We start from the raw sequence: 17,335 nt of genomic DNA, 5'->3' as shown, positions 1-17,335 counted from the left end.
ACTCATCCCTGATATTTGGAGGACAGGGTTCTAATTGCCCACCTTAACTCCTGCAAGCTGCTCTAAGGACACATGCTGGCTGCCTGCAAAGGCCTAGAGGGTGGAGGGTGCAAAGCCCCTAAGGTGCTAGGCTGAAATTGACTGAAGTCAACTACAATTTAACATCCAGGCCTTCCCCTGGAAGTTGCAAGCCTTCAGTAGACCTTAGCATTCCAAAATAGTTACATCAGATGGATTCTACCAGTGCAATTGTTGTACAGGTGGCAATATGGATCACTGATGCTTCCTATTCCACCATCTACCCTGACATCATTCCTTCATAGTCAATCATTGTAATTTAGGGATTCTAGTGAATTTGTCATAGTATCTCCTTATGGATTTTTTAAATTACTTTACTGAGATATTTTTCACATGCCATTCACCAATTTAAATATACAATTCAATAATTTTTGATATATTCACAGAGTTGTGCAACAATCACCACAACCAATTTTAGAACATTTTCATCACCCCCTAAAAGAAACCTCATACTTATTAGCAGTCACTCCTCATTTCTCCCATCACCTTTCCCCCAGCCCTAGGCAAGAGTTAATCTAATTTCTGTCTCTATAGATTTGTCTATTATGGACATTTCTTAAAAGTGGAATCATACAATGTGTGGTCCTTTGTGACTAGGTTCTTTTACATAGCATAGTCTTTTCAAGGTTCAGTCCTGTTGTCATTATGGTTTTAATTTGCATTTCCCTCATCTAATGAGGTAGAGCACATCTGTGTATGTTTGTTTATCATTTAGATTTCTTCTTTTGTGATTTTCCCATTCATCCACTTCCCCTGTACTCACCATGCTCTGTACCCCAGGAGACTATCCTCTATCGACTACTTATAGTATGGACTACTGTACCTCCAAATGCTCCCTAGCTTATGCGCTTCCATTTGAGTTTGGCAAATTGCAAGCATTAGACTATTCCTCTCTTAAATAGTCTGTCTTATACTCATTGATCTGAGAAGTTTTTATATATTCTGTGTATTAGTCAGTCCTTGGTTTGTACAGATACAGCAGAACTTCCCAATCATTGCCATCCACCATGGGATGCCCCAGGAGAAGAGGTGAGTCAGAGATGGAGAAGATATTTTGTGTCCTTTTTGAATTCTCTCAATGATCTCAACATTTTTCCAATTTTTTTTTCTCACAATTCCTTCTCAGTATGAGCAGTTTAAAGATTTTCAATGACACATTCTTATGGCTACCAACCTATTTGGCCAAGGCCTGGACATCGATCAGGTGAAGACTGCCTTTAACTTTGACATTCGTAAGGGTTCTGACACCTACCTACATTGGGTAAGTCCCACACCCAGAAGGACATCCCAGGGTCCTCTCCCACTCCTTCTTTTTCTTTATCTTTTCATATGTTACATCTTCATCCCCCTTTTGGGTGTCTTCTCTATTTGGGTCTTCCAGTGCTACCATCTGTCTCCTTCCAGGTGGCCAGAGCAGACCATTTAGGCACCAAGTGTCGGCCACTACGTTTGTGTCAGATGAGAATGATGCCAAGATCCTCAATGATGTGCAGGATCACTTTGAGGTCCATATTAGTGAGCTGCGTGATGAGAAAGACATCTCCTCCTACAGTGAGTATTGATCTCGTGAAACTGGCTTCTCCAACTCTTTAGATTCTCCTCGTTCCTTAGTGGACAGTCATGTGCCACACGACAACATTTTGGTCAATGACAGACCACATATACAATGGTGGTCCCATAAGATTACTACCATATAGCTTAGGCGTGTAGTAGGCTCTACCATCTAGGTTTGTCTAAGTATACTCTATGATGTTCCCACAGTGACAACACCATCTAATGACACCTTTCTCAGAACGTATCCCTGTTGGTAAGTGATGCATGACTGTATTTGTTTTAAATCCTATCTTGCATGTAATGGGCATCTAATGCATAATGGGTACTTGACAAGTTCATGGCTCCCTAGTCTTTATGCCAGGTTGGGATGTTTTGTGGACGTCTATGTAGGGTCTTCTTCCTCTCTCATTTACTTATTTTTCTTTCTCCACCCCCCAAGTCTATCCTCTGAATCCACACGCCATAGAAACATTAGCAAGTATGTGCATATGTGCTTCTGCCATCCTCACTTTTGCCTTTCCATGCCTTATTCCAACTGTGCCATGTTTTCTCTTCAGCTGAACAGACATGGTAGAGGGTTTACCCATTCTTCCCCTCTTCAGGAGATGACACCAAGTGTGGGGGTAAAGTGTGCCATCTACCCCTGACAACCCCATCCCACAGCTTCCCCCTTTTTCATCACCACCACTCCTAAACCTCCATTTATGATTTGGCAGAATTTTTAAAATAACATTACAATGAAACATGTGTATCTGTGGTATCTGTAAATGACTAAATTTGAGGTGAGGTAATTTTTGGGCATGATCCAAAAAAATTCCTGTAAAGGCTTGGGGCTTATGTACCATGCTGTGGAGTCCAGGTCAATGGGTGGTCAATGTAGTTTTCTTTTCTTGTAGTGTCTTTGTCTGGTTTTGAGATCTTGGTAATGCTGGCCTCATAGATGAGTTAGGAAGTTTTTCCTCTTTTTCATTTTTTGGGAAGACTTTGAAAAGGATTGGTGCTTCTTCTTCTTCAAATGTTTGTTAGGATTCAACAATGAAGCCACCTATTCTAGGATTTTTCTTTGTTTTCGATTACTCATTCAATCTTCTTACTAGTTATGAGCCTATTCAGATTTTCTGTTTCTTCATGCTTCAGTCTTGGTGGTTGTGTGTTTCTAGGAATTCGTCCATTTCATCTAGGTTTTCCAATTTGTTCATATACAGTTGTTTTTCACAATACTTCTTACAATCCTTTTTGATTCTATAAAATCAGTAGTAATGTCCCACTTTTTCTGGTTTTAGTAATTTGAATCTTCTCTCTTTTTTTCTTAGTAGATCTAGCTAAAGGATTATCAATTTTCATTGATATTTCCAAGAATACCTTTGGTTTCATTGATTTTCTGTCTTGGTTTTCTAGTCTCTGTTTTATTTTTCTCTGTGCTAATTTTTCTTATTTGCTTCCACCTGATAGCCTTGGACTCAGTTTGCTCTTCTTTTCGTAGTTCCTTAAGATATAAAGTGAGGTAGGAAATCTTTTTAAAATATGTCCACTTCCATTCCTGCTGCAGTTTGAGTGCCTGACCTGGCATAGAGCCCTAGACACATCAAAGGGAGATCCTGGAATGTTCTTCTGTCAAATATCTCCTGAATGTTCTAGACCAGTTGGGCCGTCACATGACTGCAGCCCCAGCTCGTGTCATATGGGGCAGAAGAGCTGCTCGCTTAGGCGAGCCAACTCTCAGAATGAGGGAGAATTAAAAGGTTATTGTTTTATTTGGGGACTGTTTGTTACTCAGAAATAGATAATAGGAACACAGACCATATAATTTAAGACTATTACTGTTTTTATTTATTGTCTGTCTTTCGTCTCAGACTATAAGCATCAAGAGAGCAGGAGTTTTTTTCTGTTTTGATTAATTGATCACCAGGCCTGGAACAATGCCTGGTACAGAGGCGCTCACTAAACATTTGCAAGTAAATGAATAAATACTGTGACCAGATTCCTTAAAGCTGAGTCTAGGGCTTGAAAGGGGGAGTTTATTGGTGTTTGGTTTTGAGGGTCTTCTGTGACGTGTGTGTGTTTGATACCTACCAATTTGTCCCAGTTTCCTGAGCCCCTGAAAAGCGCTCTCCATAGAGCTGCACTGTACTTGGGGTCCAGCCACCCAGGCACTGCCCACAGCCTGGGATGACCACCAGCTGCCTCCTCGAACTCCTGTGTCCTAGAAGGAAGCCCACCTGCCCAGCTCACAACCATGCTCAGCGACAGCATGTGGCGCCCTTTCCTATGAACCCCAAACCCCTGGGTCAGTCTTCAGAGTAGAAATGAGATTTAGGGTTGGTGCTGCAGAGCTCCTAAGTTCAGGGGTTGGGGTTATCAGAAAGTGAGGCCAGTGGTGTCCAGTCTGAGGATCTGGGTACTTGTGTCACCAGAGAGGAAAGAGGCAGGACCCCAGAGTTCTCAGGCAGCAAGCTGCGGAGGGTGCAGGGGCTGCCTCTAGGAACCTGGGAAATGCATAATAGGTTGCCTGGGTCTGCTGGCGAGGTCCTTGTAGCCCTTGATTGTGTCCAGCCCCCAGGTCATGTCCAATGCATGGTTGTCTAGGGCCCCTCAGCCTGGGGCAGAGGCTCCAGGTCTCATAGGCAAAGAAGGAACAATTGAGCCTACCTGCCCAGCTCACAACCATGCTCAGCGACAGCATGTGGGGCTGGGCTCAGATCACCTGTGAGGTCCTGGTGCCGGGAGTGGGACCCTAGAAATCCCAGAAATTCAGGACCAGGACTGGTCCCTACAGGGTCAGTACAGCACCTGCCCTTTGCTATCAGCCAGTACCCAGAAAACCCTCTCCAAACACAGTCCACAGGTGGCCCCTAGGCCAGCCACTCCTATGCACCTCCCTTCTCTGTCTCCATCCCCTCTCTTTCTCATAACCTCTCTGCCCCTGATGTCCCTATTTCCTCCCTGTCATCACTTCCCTGGGGGGCATCCCCTCCTTCCTGGACCTGCCGCCCCAGGGCTTCATCCCCTGAGATCCCAAGTTGAGAGACTCAATGGACTGAATCCCAGATGGAGGGACCTCCAGCCCCAGCTGCAGTAGGAGGAACAAGTGACAAGGACTCAGCAGTCCAAGGTCCCATGCCTGGAGACTGAGGGGATCCAGTGGGATGCAGCCAGGACCTGGGATTGGCTATTATGTCCTGAGGCCTCACTGGGCATCAATGTGGGGATGAGGAAGCTTTTGAGCAGCGTTGGACTTCACAAGGGTCAGGCTTGAGGGTATGGCAGGGATTGAAAGAGAAGAGAGCTCAGGAGCCCTTGTGCATTCCTCTGATGTTTCCTTCTCCTTCTGCAATCCCTCTCCCCAGCCCCTTGATGGGAACACCTCAGAACGCTGAAAAGTGGAAATATTTTTTTCTACTTCCTATTTCTAAATTTTTCAAAACTGAATTTTTAAAAAATCATCTCTTATTTGGAAACATCTCAATGTCTACATAATATTCATAGTGTGGATTTGCACATTGGGACTAAGAGCACAGCTCCCCGAGGACTTCTGTCCCCCTCAGCAAGGCAGAAGAGACCCTCTGTATCAAGGGTCACACCTGGTGCCCCAAAATGTCTCTCCTGAAGGAGGCGTCAGGCAGACCTGAGACCTTGTATGAGTATACTTCCACCCTACAAGGGTCAAGAGTGAACCCATGGACTTTGTTTAACACTCCTCCTCCCCCACTGGGGGGTTGCACCCCATAATCAGGGGGTCAAGAAAGGATCCATGGACTGAAACTAATCTCCAACGACCCCACACTTCCTCACCTTCATTGACAGAGCCCAAGTGAGAGCCCCAAACCCCTGCTCCTCCCCACTTTCATCTCTCACACACTCACCGCCATTACTTGCCTTGAATCCCCCAGGACTAATCTCATTATTTCCTTTTCCCTGTTTGTGTCAGTCATCCCTGGTTCCCAAATATCCTGCACTCTCATCCCCACAAGACTCTGCACATGCCCATTCTGTCACCTCTCACACCCCCTCATCAACTCCTGAAACCTGTCCACTGCGCCCCCTGCACTTCTCAGCCCATGATGAGCAAAATCTCCAAAGTTCTCTCTCAGGATGCTCCCTTTACCTCGCAGCTCTGACAGAAACCTGGGTCTCCCTGAGGACACAGCTCCCTCTGGAGTCCTCTCCCACGGGTGTTTTCCCTCCCACAGACCTTGTATCCCTTAGCTTGGAGGTAAGAGGTCCCTCATTACATCCAACCCTCCTTCTCCATTCTTATTTTGGCTAGTGACCTTGTTTCCTACTTCACTGAGAAAACCGAACACATTAGAAGACAATTTTTACCGATTTTTACCACCATCTACTCACGTAGTTGCATCTGCATGCTCAGGATGAGCCTTCCATCCTTTATCATAGGTTAACCGTCCATGCTCCCAGCCAGAGCCAGTCCCTCTGCTGGTGCAAGAATTAAGGAGCAAGAGGCTTGGGTGTCTGACCCAGCAAAAGTTGTAATCCCTTGCTCAGTAACAAGACCTGAGCCAATTTTCAGATTCAGAACCCTTTGACTTAAGAAGTGTCCAAATCCCTAGGAGGAAGGACCTTGGAATACCACGGCAAGTAGGTACTGGAGCAATGCCCTCGGTCTTTCTGCAAAGGAACCTACAGCCATTTACTCAAGTGACTGTACACTGAGGAAAGAGAAGTTTGCCAGAAATATTGAGAAATATTGTACATCAGGTTTGAGCTGACATTGATACCTCGATACCCACGGCATCATCACGTCCCCCATTGCAGTACAGACTTACAGATGCCAGGTTATAAATAGAGTCCTAGACAAAGTCTAGTTCACAAGGACCCCTGATTCCATAGATCTATGCTGTTATTTCCCCAATCTCTGAGTGCATAATTGGCATTGATATACTTTGCAGTTGGAGTAACCTCTGCACTGAGTCCATCGCTGGTCTGTGGAGTAAGGTCTCTCATAAGGTAGAAGGCCAAAGGGAAACCTCTGAAACTGGCCCCATCCCGGCCAAATCAGAAATGACAGTATGTTCCAGGAGCAGATATTGTGGAGGCTTTTGCAGGTATTGTAGGGGTTAGCACCAGCATTAGAGACCTCAAGGACGCAGGAGTGGTGTACACTCAAGTGACTCCATTTAATTAATTTAATCAAGTGACTCCTCCATTTAATTCAGCAGTCTGGCTCAGTGGAGACCCGATGGAGCTCAGAGAATACATGGGATTATTTCAGATATAACCAAGTAGTGGTCCTGATGCAGCTCCTGTGCTGGATGTGATGTCACAGGTAGAGCCAGTTAGTAAGGCCTCAGGCACATGGTATGCAGCTGTTGATTTTGTGAGTGCATTCTGTTTCATTCCAATAAGAAAAGTGGAGGTGGAATGATTAGCATTCACAGGAACAACAATATTTATTTATAGTTTGCCTCAGGGCTCTTTTAAGTCTCCTGCCCTCTGTAACAAAGTCTTAAGAGCTCTGGACCTCTTGGATATCCTATAGAATATCACATTAGTTCATTTAACTGAGAACATCATGTTGATTGGGATGGATGAGCAACAGGTGGAAAGTACAAGGGAGGCCTTGGTCAAAGACATGCATCCCAGAGGGTGGAAGATAAACCTGACAGAGACTCAGGGAGTGGCTGCCCCAGGTCAGTTCTGGAGGTCCAGTGGTTAAGGGTATGCAGGGATGTCCCCTTCAAAGTAAGACACAAAGTACTGCATATTGTGTCCCTCACTACATAGAATGAAGGATACAGCCTGGTATGCCTCTTTGGGTTCTGGCAGCAGCACGTTCCACACTTAGGTATGTTGTTTGGCCCATATTCTGGGTGACACAGAAGGATGCCTGTTTTGAGTGAGACCTGGACAGGAAACGACACTGCAGCAGATTCAGACTATCAAAATTATTTTCATCTGTATAGCAACAACCTTGTACTTACTTCATCTTGTAAAATCTTCTCTTTATCCAACTTCTCCCACCAGTGTCCCCCTCTATTTTGCTTGTCTTTGTATTATCTCTGAGTTAATAGTCATTTGTTGTTTTAAGCTGCTGAGTTTCAGGGTAATTTGTTACACAGCAATAAATAGCTAATCAGGCTTTCTTAAATTTCTATTATTCTATAGGTATTGTCAACATCTCTTTTATTTCCTCGAACCTTGAAATGTTATCTATGCTCAATTTCAATTCCTCTCCTCTCTTATTTTTTATATTTTTATCTTCTTTTGTCTTTTCTCCTTCCTTTATTCTTCTTATTGGATATTTCAAACATATAAAATACTGCTTTGTGGTTATGCTAAAAGGAAGCATTACCTAGGTATATAAGCTAAAAGTGTAACACCAATGTATACGGAATAAAAGTAAAGTATAGGAAGTGACTGAGAGTCTGAAAATAAAACGCCTGGGTGATTCTGCAACTCAGGAAGTGACTTTCAACTCTTATTTCCTTCCTTCCCCTGAGTTTGTTTTCATTTCAGAACAAACACATGAGCAACATGAACTCTTACACATTCCTGGCAAAAGTTTAAATTGGTGCTAGCACTCTGGAAACCAAATTAGCAAGGTCTAGAATGGTTAAAGTACACATCCCATAGAATCCAGCAATCCCATTCCTGATCATACACTCTGGGGAATTTCTTGCCTGTGTGCCCCAGGAGACACGTACACTAACGTTTACAGCAAAATCTGGAATCAACACAAACACATCAATAGGAAATTAGCAAAATTGTGTATAGTCACAAAATATAAAACTTCAGCAGTAAAAATGAACGAACAACAGTGTCATGCATGAGGAATAAGTCTGCTACAGGGAATGTTGAGTCACAAAATATACATGGAGTATTTCACGGTACATAAAGTCCCCAGACAGGCAAAACTAAATAATATTTGGTTTGGGGCTATATACACTTATTGTAAAATCTTTAGAGAAACTCAAGGGAATAGTGAACACAAGACCAGGATAGAGGTTACAGCTGGGGGATGGGGTTCGGGAGGCGCCCACAGTGGCTTCATAGGTTCTGCTTCTTACACTAGTGGTAGGTGCCCAGGTAATCACTTGGTCATAACTTCTTAAACTGACATTTTTAAAACTGCAGCTTGTGAACATTCCTGGTTAATTTCTTTTTAAACGAAAAAGAAAAGAAATTACCAAAGATCATGGCAAGGATCCTTATCAAAAACTACCACATTGAAGCAAAGCCACGGACAATGTTATGAGCAACATGAGAAAGAGGGCCAGGATACCATAAAAAATTAGTCTTGGCTAGAAATGGGTCATTTGATCTTTTTCTCACTGGGAGCTCTTTAGATTTTCTGTACAGTGTTCAATCTGATGTGCCAGGCAATTCTATCTTGTGAAGGTTTTGAGGTGCTGCTTACATTTAACCTCACTGGAGTAAATGCACTTACAGAGTTGGAAAAGACCATTGTTGATCAATATAAGGTAAACTGGGAAATTTTTAAAGGAATAACTAGTGATAGAGCAGAAAATATGAATGGAAAACAACAGAGATGCTTAAAAACAATTTAGAGGCACATGATAACAATGCATTTCAGAGTCACACTGGTGTCCAAATCATATCTATCAAATCTCATCAAAAAACACAGTGAAAGATGTTAAATTTATTGTAAGATGTCAACTAAATAGTCAGTGCCTGGAAGACTTAGTTCCTAGATTGACGTTAACCATTTCTGCCTATTGCATCACATCAAAATCCTTGTCATGATGCTAAGCCTGGAGTAGAATGAGGTATGAGAGCCACATTTTTCTTACTGAAAAGCAATCTGATTAGGTAAATATTTTTGAAGATGATATTTAAGTGAGAAATTGGCACTTTAGTTAATACTTTTAGCATTCTTAACAAAGGAAATTTAAAACTTGGAAGGAAAAACTCAGATTATTTTACAGGCATTATTATTATGGCATGGAAGTCTTGGAACCACTTGATCTAGCAACTAAGTATATATTCTCAACTTTGTTGCAACTTATTGAAGAAATATTGTGCCTGCTTTGGCAGCACGTATACTAAAATTGGAACATACAGAGAAGACTAGCAGGGCCTCTGTGCGAGGATGACAGGCACATTCGTGAAGCTCCTTATTTTTAAAAGAAAACAAAACATTATTATTAAAGGCCTTTGCAAGAAAAACCTAGAAATATTGTTGTATCTCTTTTCTCCGGTCTCAAACTTATTCTTAATCATTAATTTCCAAAAGATAAATTTAAAGTATTAAAAAAGAATCAGATAAAAAAAATTTGACTTACAAAATCCTGAAATGATATTTAATTTTTATTTTGGCTTTAATATGTATCTAAATTCTTAGATACTCCTCCCTTCCAGAGGTGGAGCTTAATTCCCTCCTCTTGAGTGTGGGCTGCACTTAACGGCTCTCTGCAAACTGATAGAATAAGGCTCGTGGAATGGTGTGAGACTCTGGGTCTAGGACATAAAATACATTGCAGCTTCCATCTTGGTTGCTCTCTCAGATCATCTGCTCTGGGGAAAGCCAGCTGCTATGTCATAAGCAGCCCTATGGAAAGGTCCATGTGGCTAGAATCTGAGGCCCTCTTCCAACAGCCATATGAGTGATTCCTGTGATTTCATAGGAATCCCCCAGCCCCAGTCAAGCCACCAGATGATGCAGACCTGGCTGACAACTTGACTGCAAACTTGAGAGAGGCTGTGAGCCAGAAGCACTCAGGTAAACCACTCCTAGATTCTTGATCATCAGAAACTGGGAGAATAAGTGTTTCTTGCTTTGAGCAGCTAAGTTTTGACTAATTTGTTATGTAGCAGTAAATAACTAATACAGTGTCTATGGTGGAAAACAAATTATTGCACTTTAATTTTCATTTGCTCTAAATTAACTATAAGATATTAAGTATGTCATTTGGTTTTAGGATTTAAGGAGAATTTTCATTATTAGACAGGATGTATTTTATCACCAAACAATCTATCTACGTGAACTTCAATTTCCATCTGTGACCCAATTAAACACAAAAGAAAGAACCAGGCCAAGCTAGCTTGATTTTGTAAAGGACCTCCCATAACCACTCCCTGGTTATTCACCCTCCCCCCAGTTAGTCACTCAAACATTAATGTAGGTGCTGCCGTGAAGGGATTTTGTAGATGTAACTAAGGTCACAGGGGGATTATCCTAGGTTGGACTGTCCTAATCAGGTGAGAACTTAGGAGTCCCTGAGCAAAGAGATTCAAAGCGTGAGAAGGATTCAATGTGAAAGAGGTTCTTCAGTGTGGGCTTTGAAAATGAAGGGCCACCTGGTAAAGAATGCTAGTGGCTACTAGGAGCTGGGACCAGCACCCACTTCCCCTCCACCAGCTGGCAAGGAAACAGTGACCACAATCTTATAACTGTAAGGAACAGAATTCTGCCAACAGCTCTGTATGAGTTTGAAGGGGGATCCCACCTCAAGATGAGAACCCAGCTTTGTGAGACCCTGAACAGAGGGCCCATCCATACCATGCCTGGATTTCTGACTAAGGAACTGTAAGCAATTAAATTGGTGTTGTTTTAAGCCACTATGTTTATGGTAATTTTTATGCAATAATAGGAAACTAATATACAGGTTCACTGTGCAACAGATAAGCACATGGCATTTTTTCCACTGGGATGAAGTTATGAACTGATATGCATACTAGTTGCATGAGATAAAACCTTTTCTGATTTTGTGATGTAACTAAACTCTAATGCAGTCAAATTTCATTCTTTCATTCAACATCAACTAATTTAATGCTCACTATGTATCAGGAATGGCTTTATATGCTAGGGATACAACTTTGACTTAAACAGCCCAAAGCCCCTGTGTTCATGCACTTTACATTCTAGAGGCTTCCCAAGAGTGAGACGGAGCCATTGGAGTGTTTTAGTGAAGAAATGACACATCCTGACTAACATTAGCAGGATCACTGACCACGGTGAGGAGCAGAGTCCATGGGTAGTAAGTGAGGAGGTGGTGCTGGTGCCACAATTCAGGAGTGAGAGGGTGGAGGAGACTAAGGGGAGAAGAGGCCCTGAGAGGTGAGAGGACAGAGAGAAGGGCTGGAGGAGCAGGGGTGGGGAGAAGAAGCAGAGGTAAAGAATTCCAAAGCAATGGAATGCCCAGCTTTAAATCTATTGTTTTAGAGATTTTTAACAAATATGTATCTACAGGGTTTAGCAGGATATTCTCTGCATCTAGTACTTACTACCTGCTGTGGGGCTGCCTAAAAACCAAGTGCTTCCTTATGTTAATCAGGATAAAAAAAATAACAGGTGCCCCAATATAATATGCACATCCCTTAGGTGTCAGTTCATAAACATAGGCAATGCATAAGCATTGATAAAGGGCATTTTGATTGCACTAAATACTTGTAACTTTGAGGTGATTAAAGTTTGTATACTCTTCTAGTTGAAATATACAGTAACAAATTGTGCTTTTGAAGCCAGGTACCTGAGGGTTATTGTAGATATTCAATATGAACATGACTGCCTTTCCACCTTGTTCCCAACACAGACATAGATGAAGACAGTGGGTGTTGAAAATCTGTACCTGAGGGTTACTGTAGATCGTGATTGCCTTTTGCAATTTGCTGTTTAACCTGAGGGGTGACTCAGGGGTCATGAGAATTTATGAGCTTGTTTTGCAGAAGAAAGAGAATGCCTTTGGGGAGGACGACCAGCCCCCAGAATTCATGCCCAGGAGACATATTGCCCAATGGCTTCTCTGGAGTGAAAGATTACCCCTTTGTTTCTCTGAAACTCCTCCTGCCAAGTCCCTTATCTCTATAACTCTGCTTTCTTCTTCTGTTGTTAAGGATTTGAGAGAACCCATCCTCCCACCTTCTCCTTTTGCCCAATTCCAATAAAACTTTTCTCCATTTCCAAGCACTAATGGCTCAGTGATGGGTTTATTGCGCATTGGGCACACGAATTTGAGATTAACACATTGGGTATCACTTCCGTATGTTTCTTTGTATTGAGGATATATCTGGGACTCACAAACTCAGGGCTATGGAATGAAGATAATTTTAAAATACAACACAGGAGTCACTGATACATCGGGAAAGTTTAAACTTAGGAGCTTTGTGAGTCTGACTGCAGGGCTGTGTAGACACATTTCTATAATAAGGGGCCAAAATCACTTTTACAGATTAGATTCTGATTTTCAGGGGTTTTCAACATTGTGTTACCCACTGGAGTTAATAAACAAAAAAGAAACGGGTCTCAATGGGAATCTCTACCCGGTGTTTTCAGGCACAACTCCTCCAGCTTTAAAGAGAAGACCCCTGTCACTCCACCTCCATTCCCAGGGCGAGCTCACTCTCTGCCAGCAAGTTCCCTGGGAGTGAGTTTTCTTCCAGAAGAGTCCAGGGGAAGAAGTCAGGGGTGGGTGGCAGCGAGTCCAGTTCAGCGAGAAGGATTCCAGAAAGAACAAGGCAGGAAAAGCGGCTGAGCCCAACCTGGGGATCGCTTCCTGGTTTCCTCACAGGGTCACGGGCCAGGCCTCAGGGAGACAGTGTGACAAAGAGCGCTCTGTGCTGGAAAACAGGTGGAGTCGGGAAAAGTCTTAGGTCCCGGTGTGTGGCAGGGGTCAGGAGCCAAGGGCGGAGTCTGGGGCGGGGAAGCTCAGCGTCGGGGAGTCCACATCTCCCTTGGTTTTTCACACAACCTGTATCAGCTCCTCCTGCCTGGAGACTCATGACGCGGCCCCAGTTCTCACTCCCATTGGGTGTTCGGTTTCTAGAGAAGCGAATCAGCCTCTCCGCGGTTTCCGCTTAGAAAATTCGCAGGGCAGGCTGGGAGTCACCCTCCCCAGACTCCGAGGGTTTGAGTCATGGATACCCGAACCTTCCTCCTGCTGCTCTCGGGGGCCCTGACCCTGACCAAGACCTGGGCAGGTGAGCGCGGAGTCGGGAGGAAACGCCCTCTGCTGGGGGCGGAGCGAGGGGACCGCGCGGCGGGAGCTCAAGACCCCCGGGGAAGGGGCGTCTCCCCGGACACTAGCCCAGACTCCCCCCCACGTTGGCCCTGCCCCGTCCTGACCCCTCCCCTACACTCTCTGGCCTCCTGTCCTCTCCTCTCTTCCACTAGGGTCTCCCGCCATCCCTTTTCTGTCTCAGGAGCCCCTCGTCCCCTCCCTCCCCCATAGCCCTCGGACCCGGGACCCGCGCCGGGAGGAGGGTCGGCCGGGTCTCAGCCCCTCCCCGCCCCCAGGCTTCCACTCCATGAGGTATTTCAACACCGCCGTGTCCCGGCCCGGCCGCGGGGAGCCCCGCTTCATCACCGTCGGCTACGTGGACGACACGCAGTTCGTGCGGTTCGACAGCGACGCCGCGAGTCCGAGGATGGAGCCGCGGGCGCCGTGGATGGAGCAGGAGGGGCCGGAATATTGGGAGGAGAACACGCAGACCATCAAGAGCACCGCACAGAATTTCCGAGTGGGCTTGAACACCCTGCGCGGCTACTACAACCAGAGCGAGGCCGGTGAGCGACTCGGGCCCGGGTCCAGGTCCCGACCTCCCGAACCCCAGGGCTGCCCCGAGCCTCCAGGTCGGAGCACCTCCCCCATGTCCGCCAACAGCGCCCTTGACCTGGGAAGGGCCCATGGGCACTCGCTCAGATTTTGTTTTCGGTTTAAACTGAAAAGGCTCTGACCAATCACCGCCCAGAGGTCTCTCGCGGGAGCGCGGCCAAGTGGGCGTGGCTGACCGCAGTGTGTGGGTCAGGGTCTCACACTTACCAGTGGCTTTGTGGCTGCGACTTGAGGCCGGACGGGCACCTCCTCCGCGGGTACAGTCAGTACGCCTACGACGGCGCCGATTACATCGCCCTGAACGAGGACCTGCGCTCCTGGACCGCGGCGGACACGGCGGCTCAGATCACCCGGCGCAAGTGGGAGGCGGCCGGTGTGGCAGAGCAAGACAGGGCCTACCTGGATGGGAAGTGCGTGGTGTGGCTCCGCAGATACCTGGAGATCGGGAAGGAGATGTTGCAGCGCGCGGGTACGAGGGACGGAAGGCGCCTCCTGCATCTCCCCTCAGGGTTTGGCTTGCTTCCCTCTACTAGAGGAGGAAAACGAGATATAGGCCAGAATACGCTCCTCACAGCTGCCAGGAGAGTGAGGAATCCACCTGTGTTCAGGTTAGGTACCAGAGAGTGAATCGCCCAGAGTGCCCACCCTCCTCTGTAGACAATAAAGGAATGCAGTGTCCACTGGGATGGAGGGGACACCATCTCTGAAATAACTGATCGATGATTCCCTTTTACTCTGCCAGCTGCTCTGGAAACCATGGGGGACTCTCTCAGGCTTTGTTCTCTGCCCTATACCCTATGTTTGTGAGATCTGATTCCAGCTTTTCTGATCACTCAGCCTCCACCCCCATCAGGGTCAGAAATCCCTTTTCTCCCCCTCAGAAACCTGGAGCCTCCTATGCTGGACTGTCTCATTCTGATTCTAGAAATTCCCAAAGAATAGTAAATTATCCAAGATGCCAGCTTCCAGGCTGGTGTCTGGATTTTGTGCTCCCTTCCCCCACTCCTGTTGCCCTGTCCATTCTCAGGATGGTCACATGAGTGCTGCTTCAGTGGCCCAAGACAGATGTAAAATTCCTGAGTTTTCTGAGTCTTCTCCTCAGATCCCCCAAAGACACACGTGACCCGCCACCCCATCTCTGACCGTGAGGTCACCCTGAGGTGCTGGGCCCTGGGCTTCTACCCTGCGGAGATCACTCTGACCTGGCAGCGTGATGGGGAGGACCTGACCCAGGACACAGAGCTTGTGGAGACCAGGCCTGCAGGGGACGGGACCTTCCAGAAGTGGGCGGCTGTGGTGGTGCCTTCTGGAGAGGAGCAGAGATACACATGCCGTGTGCAGCACGAGGGGCTGCCTGAGCCCATCACCCGGAGATGGGGTAAGGAGGGAGCCATGGGCTCAGAGTCTCTTCTCAGGGAAATCAGGAGCCCTTCTGGAGACCTTCAGCAGGGTCAGGGCTGAGAGCTGGGGTCAGGGCCCTCACCTTCCCTTCCCTTCCCAGAGCCACCTCCTCAGTCCACCATCCTCATTGTGGGCGTCCTTGCTGGCCTGGGTCTCTTCATGGTCACTGTAGCTGTGGTGGTTGGAGCCGTGATCTGGAGGAAGAAGCGCTCAGGTAGGGGATGGGTGGGGTCTGAGTTTTCTTGTCCCCACCCCCCCCACTGCAGGTGTTTCAAGCCCAGGTAGAAGTTTGTCCTGCCTCATTAATGGGAAGTCCCATCCATAGCCACATGTGCTTTCCTAGTCTGGGGCTGACACTGTTTAGGAAAGCACATGTGGAAATGAAGGACAGATTTATCACCTTGATGAGTCTGGTGATGGGGACCTGACTCCCAGCAGTCACAGGTCAAAGGGGAAGGTTGTTGGTGAGGACAGACGTCCAGGAGGGCAGTTGGTCCAGTCCCCACACATGTACTGTTGCCAGCTTTCCTGATCCTCCCTTAGGTCTGTAATCACAGTTCTGGAAACTTCTCTGGTGTCCAGGACTAGGTGATTCTTTTAGGACCTCATGGCCCTGCCTGCTTCCTGGCTTCTCACAGAATGTTTTCTTCCCACAGGTGGAAAAAGAGGGAGCTACGCTCAGTCTACAAGTAAGTATGGACAGGGGGTGATCCCTGAGATATTGTAGACAGGAGCCCATGGGGGAACTCACCCACCCAGAGTTCCTCCTTTAGTCTCATCTCCTGTTGGCTCTGACGGAGTTCTGTTTTGTTCTACTCCAGGCAGCGACAGTTCCCAGGGCTCTGATGTGTCTCTCATTCCTCCTAAAGGTGAGACCCTGGAGGGCCTAAAGTGGAAGGGGTTGAGGCAGAGGGAACAGACTGAGTTATGGGGATTCTTTGGTTGGGACATTTTGAGCATGTGGTGGGCCATTTAGAATGTCACCAATTACAGCAACTGGCTTCAATTTGTTCAAAATTATTTTCTTCTGTAGTTTGAGACAGCTGCCTTGTGGGAGACTGAGTGATGCAAGATTTGTTCCTGCCCCACCCCACACTGTGACTTCAGGAATCTCTGTATAGGGCATCTGAATGTGTCTGCATTCCTAATAGCATAATGTGAGGAGGTAGGGAGACTGGTCTCTCCCACAATCCCCTCCCCTCACTGACCTCTGTTCTCTTTCCTGATTGACTTGCCTGTTCCAGCAGAGGCGGGGCTGGTTCCTTCCCTGTCATAACTTCGTGTTGCCCTGAGCTGCAACTTCTTACTTCCTTATTGAAAATAAGAATCTGGATACCAATTTGTTTTTTCAAATTCTTGCCATGAGGGATCAATGGGTTAATTAAAGGAGAAGATTCCTAAAATTTGAGAGAGGAAATAAATGGAAGCACTGAGAACCTTCCAGAGTCCATATGTTTGCTGTGCTGAGTCTGTTGCAGGTGGGGACAGGAGAAGGCTGTCAGGAGCCGAGTGTGGACGGGGCCTGTGTCCACTCAGTGCTCAGTGCATCGTGGGGTGGGATGTAGTCACTCCTCAGCTGAGTCATCCCTCCGCTCCTTTGTCCTTGTCCCTTCAGTGGAACCTTGTCCCACCAGGACCTGTGATCTCAGGGACTCAGACGTCACCTGGGCTTTGTCATGTCTCCAGGACCCTGGGCAGTGAGGGCTTCCTGGGGCCGGGTCAGCCTAGGCTCAGGCCTGGGTTTGGCCTTCAGTCCCACTTTTGGGTGTTTA

At 46.4% G+C, this 17,335-nt stretch overlaps 1 protein-coding gene, 1 long non-coding RNA gene and 1 other non-coding gene across 11 annotated transcripts; all 3 read left to right on the top strand.

Moving 5' to 3' along the window:
* The first annotated feature begins 979 nt into the window (after nucleotides 1-979).
* LOC138919469 (uncharacterized) lies at nucleotides 980-12,517 on the top strand. Of its 2 annotated transcripts, XR_011429670.1 has the most exons (7): nucleotides 980-1,107; nucleotides 1,205-1,339; nucleotides 1,483-1,629; nucleotides 1,840-1,885; nucleotides 10,236-10,330; nucleotides 11,477-11,565; nucleotides 12,277-12,517. It is a non-coding gene; the product is annotated as an uncharacterized lncRNA (long non-coding RNA). The 2 variants fall into 2 exon arrangements; XR_011429669.1 differs by lacking the exons at nucleotides 11,477-11,565; nucleotides 12,277-12,517 and having other exon boundaries at nucleotides 10,236-10,461.
* Nucleotides 9,630-9,735, top strand: LOC111769380 (U6 spliceosomal RNA). The gene has a single exon (XR_002802372.1). It is a non-coding gene; the product is annotated as a U6 spliceosomal RNA (small nuclear RNA).
* Nucleotides 12,518-13,373: 856 nt separating the features above from the next.
* Nucleotides 13,374-17,013, top strand: EQMCE1 (MHC class I antigen 3.7). Of its 8 annotated transcripts, none has more exons than XM_070243961.1 (8): nucleotides 13,396-13,527; nucleotides 13,779-14,113; nucleotides 14,356-14,631; nucleotides 15,265-15,540; nucleotides 15,664-15,777; nucleotides 16,220-16,252; nucleotides 16,385-16,432; nucleotides 16,597-17,013. In XM_070243961.1, exons 2-8 carry the CDS (start codon nucleotides 13,855-13,857, stop codon nucleotides 16,599-16,601), a joined length of 1,011 nt encoding a protein of 336 aa, XP_070100062.1. In that variant the 5' UTR covers nucleotides 13,396-13,527; nucleotides 13,779-13,854; the 3' UTR covers nucleotides 16,602-17,013.
* Nucleotides 17,014-17,335: the final 322 nt, after the last annotated feature.

The sequence above is a fragment of the Equus caballus genome, chromosome 20, assembly GCF_041296265.1.
Source record: "Equus caballus isolate H_3958 breed thoroughbred chromosome 20, TB-T2T, whole genome shotgun sequence".
Taxonomy (NCBI): Eukaryota; Metazoa; Chordata; class Mammalia; order Perissodactyla; family Equidae; genus Equus; species Equus caballus.
The sequence above is the reverse complement of the archived record's forward strand: the minus strand, read 5'-3'. Positions and strand labels throughout refer to the sequence as shown.